The sequence below is a fragment of the Poecilia reticulata genome, linkage group LG4 (assembly GCF_000633615.1).
Source record: "Poecilia reticulata strain Guanapo linkage group LG4, Guppy_female_1.0+MT, whole genome shotgun sequence".
Classification (NCBI taxonomy): domain Eukaryota; kingdom Metazoa; phylum Chordata; class Actinopteri; order Cyprinodontiformes; family Poeciliidae; genus Poecilia; species Poecilia reticulata.
The window spans coordinates 10,087,087-10,096,824 of record NC_024334.1 but is presented as its reverse complement, the minus strand read 5'-3'; the positions used below and the strand labels follow the sequence as shown (position 1 = coordinate 10,096,824).

The window sequence follows — 9,738 nt, the reverse complement described above, 5'->3', positions numbered from 1 at the left end:
GACTGTAGGACACAATCTATTGGGTGAAATTATTTAATGTATTTCTAAAATAATTATATCTACATTTTAAAGATGGAGAGGTAGTCTAATTATAAGGAAATATCTTATTGAGAGAATGAATAAAAGAAGAAAAAGTTTGGTAAAATACTACACTTATTGAGCTCAAAATATATTCATGTATGCAGTCATGTAAAGCACTTTGCGTTATAATTGATTCTGAGGAAGTATATAAAAAGTACTGTATAAATAAAGTTAGTTTAGTAGTTAAATATTAAATTGTGCAATTGTTACAAAGCATGTCTTTCACAAGAGGTAAAATTGGAATAACTAACATTAGTGCAAACTAATGTTGTTTCTTCATCCCGCAGAAGTGTCCAGGAGATTTTGGCTAATTGAAAGCTTTAGGTAAACATCCATTCACTTCTGAAAACCCACCCTTCCTCAGCCAGGATGCTTAGCTGCCCATGCTGTAGACATTCCAGTCTGATTGGCTTAGCTGCTGGCCTCCGTCCCAAAGGGCGTCTGTATAAAAACTCCCCAAGTGGTGAAATCCAGAGACAGACAGCAAACAAAGCTCAAGGAGACTTACAGAGGGCTAACAGGAAATAACAATTCTCTTCTAAGTGCTGCAACTGAAAGCGTCTGAAAATGTGCAAAGGATTAGCTGCATTACCGCAAACCTGTCTTGAGAGGTAAGAGCATTATTCACCTGTTTTTTAACTGTGCAAAACAAGATGTAAACTGTGTTGTTACTGTGTTGTTTGGGTGCTGAAAAGTTTTGAGGGAAGTTCAGATCAGTTTTGGGTTTTTTTCTACCTCAGATTAACATCTTATCCCAAGTATTTGTTTTTTCTGGTTTTATGAGGCTCTTCAAATTCATCTTGTTATTATTTGTAAAAGCATTAAAGTTAATATAATTTTTTTTTATAGTTTGCAACAACCCGAGATCAACACAATCTGTTTGTCTACTATAGCTTTATCAGAATCATAAAACAAAGCCATTTGGTTTTAAACAGCGTTGTCAGCACGCTGGTATGATGGTGATTTGTATCCCGAGGACTTTAACTAGATCACTGTTACTTTTTCCAAGATGTCAAACCAAAAACGTAACATCTGCTCCTGATTTGCCTAACCCAGGGCCAAAGAGATCAAGTCAAAGTTGGGAGTTTTGCTTCAGAAGCCTGATAATGCCATCGACTTCATCATCCCATACCCGGAGAAGGTTGACAAGAAGCCGGAGAAGCTGCAGAAGTGAGTGTTCTGTTTTGTTTTACAAGACTAATGATTGGCTGTGCCTGCTAGGTGGCCTGTGTATTGCCTGTTGCCTTAACCAGATAAGCGAAGGTGAAGTGGAAGAACAGAGCCCTGAGCATTCACAAAGAGGTGCTGATCAAAAGAGATTAGACCTGCCCAGACATTGATTTGGCTCAGATGTCAAATGCTACAAAGCAGATACCTTGAAGAGATTTCTAGGAGATAAAATGGTGTGGGAGACATTCGACCTTCCTTTTTTTGTTTCTTTTGTTTTGTCTTTTCTTTGCCTCGACTCAGTTGCATTACGACCGTGTAAGTATTAAATATTTTTGTACTTACCGTAGCTAAACGACAAGAAAAACCATAAAAATGTATCTCAGATGTAGTTCCTTAATGAGCAATCATGGAACTGGAATGCTCAGATAAACAGGCTGCTGTTGACAAATCGTTTGATTGCGATACTTGCAGTTCTGTCGCTAATCTTTCCAGATGCATTTAAGACCTGAAGCTCTGAAGAACTGTGCAGAAAACAGAGCATAGAGGGGGCAGAAAGGCCACAGCATTTTAAGATCAGACACACACTTAGGTATCCATTGTACCCCTTTGAACTTGTTTTAAAGATTAAAGTCAGAGTTGAAATCGTTCTTGTTACTGGTGTGACGCACACTAAATACCAGATGGAATCTGCTTTGGGGAAATGTTTCCCAGAGTTTAATCAACTGGAAAAACATATCTGAGGTTGGAGTCTATGTGGATCTGAAAAACATGCAATATTCACATAATGTATATGTGAATATTTATGTCRTTTAATTAAAAAAAAWAAATAAATTCAGAATTTCCTTCTGGAACTGAACATTTTATTTTTGCTTGTGTTTGCTTTTGGATAATATCACCTTGGTGTTTTGTTGAAATTACAGGTCACTAGAGTCAGGCACAACACTTAAGTGTGGAAGTTGAAACATCTTTCCAAAACCAAAATTTCAGACCTGTCCTCCATTGYTTCTCTTTATTTTTAAAACTCATATCTCACACTGATCTGTGGTTTCTCAGCAGATTTTTCTTAAAATTGTTCTCCAATTGAGAAAAAAAAAATATATATATATATCTATATCTATACAAATTTTACTAAGCACCCCCACCAGAAATATTCATAAATTCAATATTTACTTTTTTTTTTTTCCCCATGCAGGCCTACTCCTGAGGAAGCTGCTCAGTGGCGTGAGAGTCTGGAGCGAGTCCTGAACAACAGCTGTAGGTCTCGTTCTTTCCTTGATCTCTAACAGTGGTTATGTTAGTTACTGTGGATTTTATTTGTAACCAMATGTGGATTTGTGGGAACAAATTATGTCTCTTTAAAAACAAGTGTTACAAGTAGTGCTTTTAAATTATTTCCCCAAAAACATATTGTTATATAGTATATACTGGTTAATAAAGACTTTAGTTGATTTTTGTTTTTTTGTTTTTTTTTCTTATTATATTTTCTCCAAACTGTGTGACTCGCACATTCCATCTCAACAGTTTCGGTGTCTGAAATCTAAAAATTGCACACAACACAGCAATTTTAAAATGACATATTGAAGCATTCGGGTTTGAGTCATTGGGAGTGCAGCCAAGCAAAGATGCTGCAAAACGCATCATTATTTTGTTCTATACACACCATTACACAGCATCTAGAGCCACTGATGTCTAAACAGAATATATTCCCTTCCTGATGCCCAGTCTCTGTCTTGTTTAAACAGGTTCARCACACCAAGCAAGGCTTGGTTTCCATAAACATTTTACAGCTTGTGTACTTGTTTAAAAACCTGAAGGACAGTAGTTAGGATTGAAATTAGTAATGGAAAATATAATGGTGAGGAAATTTTTCTTTTAGTATCTCATCCAAGTAAGTTTGCTTAAGGTTTACAGGACTAAAAAGAGCATATTTTCAATTTGTGAGTGCAAAAATGTTCCAGCAATGAAAAAGTTTAAAAACTAGATTTGTAACCAGTTCATGTACACTTTTAGATCTAACCATTTAAATAAATTTGCATGTGCAATTGATCAAGTAGYTTAACATCTTCATAATCAATASAAAACTTGGGTCAATGCTTCAAACTACTGAAAGCTCAGTTGGCTCAATAAATTGTGTCCACTGATGAGCAGCTGGATGGAAGAAAGCAACTTTTCGAATAGTAAAAAGTTCTGTGTTATTCTAGTTGTACTATGAAAACAGGGACATAATRATGAAGGAAAGACGAAAGCTTTAGAAACTCTTATTACCGGGCAACATATTAAAATAATCAGGCATCTGTTGTAGCAACATTCACTCCATGCAACCACCCAGAAAAACACAGACCCGTGACTAATTCTATGCATAGTAGGAGAGCCTGCAAAAAAGTAATCTACAAGGAAATATTTACATTGGAATATCTTAAAAGATGATGTTAACATTGGAGTAGTTTAGGTGCCAACCTAAACTAGGAGAAATGGGGGAAAACACATTTATATTCTCTGAGCATACCACAAGCAGACCTCCTGCTCCACTGTTTACCTCACAAAGTGCTCAGAAAGCCTAACCGGTGAGACGGATGATTACCTCTAACAGTTAATGGTACTTATCCATACATGTAAACTATCCTGCTAATAAGTCATTTGTGTTAAAACCACGTAGAGATGTCACCCAACAGCTGATTTGTGTACACTGAAACATTTTCTCTGAGGAGCTCAGTGGGTGGCAAAAGACCTTCTTCCTAAGTGACTTCTTTAGCACAGTTTGAGGCTCAAAGATATATTTGTACAGCCTTTGCATGCTTGAGTTATTCTGTGTACACACTTATGCTAGTGTGTTTAAAGCTGCCCATGAAGGCTACTCGTGTGTTGGTAACGTCTCTAGGGAGACATCAGACAGAGTCCACAGGGCTCATTTATATCGCAGTTGCTGCTACCCGCTGTGTCATGATCGTTTAATGACTTTCCATCAACATCAGCAAAGAAGCTCTTACAGGGAAATTATATTTCTTTCACTTAGTGTTGAAACCAACCAGTAATAAGAATAAAATCTAAATTCYGCTGACACAAGCGTTCAGCTAAACAGTCTTTAATTTTTGATATACACAAAGTGTTTGTCATATGCGCCTGTGAATGTGTGCTTCCTCGTATGTGTGTCCTTGTACTAAAGGTCTGTCAAAAAAAAAAAAGAAAAAAAAAGGAAACGCTGGAGCTTGATTGCGACTCAGAGCTATTTTGGACCAAGCCGCCATTTAGATGGAAGATAAAAGCCTAAGGCCAAAGCAGATTGCTTATCATCTGCAACACCGGCTTGTTCAGACAATGGGAGCTTTCACCAGCATTGTGTGAAATCACAATAACCCCGGCTGAGATGTGTGGGTCTTATGCTTTGGGATAACCACAGCGCATTTACTTTGAAAGTAACAAATCGTTCCTGAAAGTACGTAGTTAAAATGCAGTTCTATGAAGTAACAACAAAAGGTAAATCTTCCCAAATGGAAAAGAATGCAGTTCATGCATTCAGCAATRATCAGTATTTTTGGTAATCCATGTGACCTAAACATTGAACGTTTTTTTCTGATTTAATGTCAGACAATGATAAAAAAAAAAAAAAGTGTGTTAGGACAGCGCAGTTATTAAGAGCAACCATATTTTGGGCCTCATTTGAATTAAGTGAAGAAAACTGAAACTTCTTTGGGGGACTTTTGGTCAACGTAAATATGTTTTGGTCAGAATAATGAGATGAAACACTTTACAAGACATTCCACTTCTGTCATTCTATGGAATACTCTCCCAAAGCTTYGAAGTCTTTCTAGATATCACAAGAGTTTTACTTAGTCTTTTGGCCCTGGTGTTTTCCCTTAAATACCCTTTTTTGCCCAGTCTTTTTTTATTGAGGATAACTGATAACCTAATGTTTGGCAAATGAGTCCATCATGCTCTGAATGTTGGTTTGTTGTCTTTTTCTCCTGGATTAGACTGGTAGTCTGGCCACTCCTAGGAAGGTTCATCATTGGTCCAAATTTTCACAATTGTTTGCAATGCACTGACATTTAATAGACCTCCAAAACTTTATAAGTGGCTTTTTAGGTGCCTATTAGATGTGATAAGTTAAATAGATAACCAGAGGTTATATTCAAGTAATTCCTTTGTTATAAATTCAACTAGCAACCAACCCAAAGACTTTTTTTCCTTTTTTGATGCAATTAATGTGGCTGTAAACTTGCTTTGTTCAAGTGTCAAGTGGATGTATAGTTARTGCTTAAAGCAAATCTATTATTGTGTTCTCATTGATTTTATTAACTCCCTCTGTCTTTGTCAGACGGCCTGGCTGCTTTCCGCAGTTTCCTTCAGTCTGAGTTCAGTGATGAAAACATCGAGTTCTGGGTGGCCTGTGAGGACTTCAAGAAGACAAAGAATCCTATGAAGATGGCTGCCAAGGCCCAAAAGATCTATGAAGACTTCATCCAGTCAGAGGGACCCCGAGAGGTCAGAGAATGTCCATTCCTATGTTATATTCTATAACATAATATTCTATGTTAATATTCTATATTAATAGAATAAGTTATTTAAATTGTACGTGGACATTAAGCAATGTTAGACTTGAATCATGTCTGGTTTTTTTTCTGCTAACTGCAGATTTTATAACTTTTCCTCAACAGGTGAACATTGACCACTTCACCAAGGATGTGACCCTGAGGAACCTGGTGGCTTTGTCATCTTCTACCTTTGATCTGGCTCAAAAGAGAATTTATGCCCTGATGGAGAAAGACTCCTTTGGTCGTTTCCTCCGTTCTGACCAGTACCAGGTGCTTCTGGTCAACTAAGCCAATAAAGAGGCCAGGAAGGTGGGGATGTTTCAAACAGCAGCTGATTTGTAAAAATGAAGCCAAATTCACACATTTGATTCAAGCAAATATCTATAAAGCACTTCTGCATATGACTGAGTAAAGAATGTAACTATTCTCAAAATTAGGTTTCAAAATTTGGCTCTAAATTTATATAAAATGACAAACTGCATCTTGAAACAGCCCCATCTTTCCACGTAACACATGTTACTGAATTTCGATCTGAACTATAGATTCTGGGGAAGTTAACTGAACCTGTTATTGTTAAAGTTTCCCTTGGTATATCTGTCAGATATATCTCCTTAATATTCAAAGTAATTGAAACAAAAAAGGTTAGAAAGCAGGAACATTTTCATTTTTCAATTTGCTCCTTTAATTTGGGATGAAAAAACATCTGAATACACTTTAAAAAAGATGTTACATCTGTCACAATTGATGAGATATTTCAAAAGTTGCTTTGCCACAAATCCWTCAATTTTACCTTAGAATTTTAAGTYCCAAAACTTTCTACATCAATTATTTTGTTTGTAAACATYTATTTWAAAAAAACAAAACAATGAYRGTGGCTTWATCTTATTAGGAAATAGTTGCAACTTTAAGTAAGCTTTGAGAGTGCTCGTTGGTTTAATTTCARAGCAAATAATTAATAAAATAAGTAATTTCACAAAAAAAGACTTTAAGCATGCAAATTGACAAACTATTATTTTCATTTTTACTGACCAACAAAATTGTTCTTAAAAATGATGATGGCCAGTTTAGATAGTCTTCATGAGAAAAATGCATTAAAAGTTTTCTAAAACTGAATGTAAGACTATATCATGCTTATGTGATTTTAACAAGAAGCCTCAATAAAACCTTTTTTTACATACATTTTAGTGTCTGGGAGAGAAATRAGTCATTTATCTATAAGAAAGACATGCAAAGGAAGCTGTTGCAAGTCAAGRGCAAAACATTTAAAATCCTTTGTCATCATAATTTACTTATAAGTATGAAGCTRTATCAGTGCACAAATATGGATTTTCCTGTTTCTCCACATAACTGTTTCACATTTCCATTATTAGCACACTTGGATTATTACCAAACCCACCTTTTAGTTGTAATTCCTCCTGTGGGAGCAATTCATGAGAACAGTGCTGACTAGCTGGCTCAGTGGAGCAACCCTTAGGTTGCCACTAAAATGCAAGTTGCTAAGATAGGAAAACCAAGGAGGGAATCTCAATTTTATAAATGGCATAAACAGAGTTGTGGGTTTATATGAAGAAAGTTTTTTTTTTATTTTCCCCATGTAATAAAACTAAAGTTTTACTGCAAGTACACATGACAGGTCCCTAAGAGGTCCAGTTAATAAAAACATGGGAGAAGGAACTTAAAGGTTTGCAGCACTTGATAATGCCATGCCATGTAGGCAATTATATTTGCAAATCCACTTATTACAAGTTAACTTTAAGACTCGAATGAATATCCACAGGAGAAACATTATCAAAATTACAAATCCTGATATTTTTTATTTTAATTTTTACAATTATCTTCATCATACAGCATTTAAACCACAAGTTATTAATTTTTTAAGCTACAAGAAATCATAAATCACCCAGGTACATTTGGTCAAGATAATCTGATATAATGCAGAGGTTGTTGTAAGAGTGCAATGTTTAAGTGTAACGTGTTTTGCAGTGAGTTGATTGTTGACAAATGTATTCATCATTAAATGTGATTATATGTACTCTTTTTTTTTCCTTTTAAATTTAGAAATCATTATATTTTAACCACCACTGAAAACAAATCTATATTCGATATATTCAGCATTTTAAGCCCTTAACATGCCAATACAGCTAACTAATTTTGGATGGTATATTTTTAAAAATACTTTCAAGTCATTAATAACTGAATTTTAAACGTCCTATATACTGCACTAGATGATAAGTACATCAATTATCCAATCATTTTGGAGAGAATTGACGACACAGTCTATAGGGGCACAGATTGACCAGTCTGGTGTCAGAACCCTAGAACTAAAARCTAATAAATCATTGGAATATCATAAAATACATAATGTGAGGGCTTTAATAATACTGAATATATGTAATTGCATGTAGCCTTGCATGTACAGTATGTTGTGTAGTGGATCACATAAAATATATAAAATGCATACAATTGTTGAAGATGTATTTATTTATATTTGTAAATATCTCTCTAAGTTATTCTCAATACAACAATGGAGTCAATGATTCTTTTCATGGAGAGCTGCAGAGAGCTCATAGGATCTTTCTACTGTTATAAAAACAAACTTTGACTTTCTTTTGTCACTTTGTTTTTCTTCACTAGACAACTATAAAGTTTTGTGGATGCAAAGACTTACTTTTTTGTCATGGGGATGAAAATGTTATAGCGAGTTTGGAAGATTTGGTGAGATGATCTTCAAACGGAAAAAGCAGAAAAAATCCTAGAAGAGTCTCAAGACTATTGTTCCTCTGCAGGTAGACGCGAGCATTTACTCTCACAACAAGGAGACTAAACCTAACTTGTTTCTAAATGAATGTCAGCTCAAAATAGTAAAAGAGAAAAAAMACGATGTCTTTTGCAAATCACATGACAACTTTAGTCAGAACCTAATGAAATAAATTAAAGACCTCCTTTAGTTTTGTCTAAATGGAGGACTGAACAGAACAAAAATCAAAAGCTGCACATAGCACAAGGCTTCATGWAAGAAGTACGCAACTCAAACGTCAGTAGGGTTTGAAGAGCAGAGCGGAAGCAGATGCGACTGAAGAACTGGCTGCAAACAGTGTCACAAGTTTCAAGGACGCATCAGTTACGACAAGATTTCTTGGGCGTAATGGAAAAGGTCACATGCTTTTAGTCCCCAAAGGAGGTCGGTGACTTTCTGACTGAAACTTTGTTTAGCTGCAACATATACAGTACTTTGACATATTTCCAGAAACCTGGTAATGTGAAGTCTTAAAGCTATGTCATGTGAAAAGGCTGAATATACAAAAAAAAATAAAAAAAATTAAAAAAAATGTGTTCACCAGTATACAATATAACTATTACCTTGCTAAGGCTTGCAAGGCGTGTGAAACTGCCATAGCACCGTGTTGTCTACAGTTCATTCATTCATAAACTTTATGTATACTTTTAATTCCTATGAAAAATATCATTGAATTCACTATGCAATATAAAATGTGTTTTGTTACAAGTAAACATTATTCAAATATCACAAAATGTATGTTTCTTTTAAAGTTTCCTGTMTGGCAGTGTTGCTCTCAGAAGTGCCTGACTGCCAAGGAGAAGATTGACACACTGCTGTGTATATAAGGTTTCCACACCCAACACAACCATGGACCATGYGCCCAGCACATGAGCCCACTCCAAGCCCCCTCCCTCCTTGACGCCCTTGGTGAACCACCCTAGAGGCACCATTATTACCTAACCCAGCCCTTCCAGCGTAGTTGGAATCTGTATTTTATGTCACTAACTTTCCATTTTAGTTTCATCASTGCAAGTACTAATGATATAGTATAAAATATCAGGCTTAGTAGACTTCTAGTCAGATTTAAAACCCTTTGGAAAAATAAAGTTAAAACATAAACGCAACATAACACCCTAAAACGGAAGAGGTGGTGATTTCTTGTCTCAAATCTTGTGT

General features: G+C 35.6%; 1 protein-coding gene across 1 annotated transcript; it reads left to right on the top strand.

Moving 5' to 3' along the window:
* The first annotated feature begins 549 nt into the window (after positions 1 to 549).
* LOC103463376 (regulator of G-protein signaling 5-like) lies at positions 550 to 8,390 on the top strand. The gene is made up of 5 exons (XM_008406679.2): positions 550 to 692; positions 1,138 to 1,251; positions 2,444 to 2,505; positions 5,567 to 5,733; positions 5,907 to 8,390. Exons 1-5 carry the CDS (start codon positions 649 to 651, stop codon positions 6,069 to 6,071), a joined length of 552 nt encoding a protein of 183 aa, XP_008404901.1. The 5' UTR covers positions 550 to 648; the 3' UTR covers positions 6,072 to 8,390.
* The last annotated feature ends 1,348 nt before the right edge of the window (positions 8,391 to 9,738 follow it).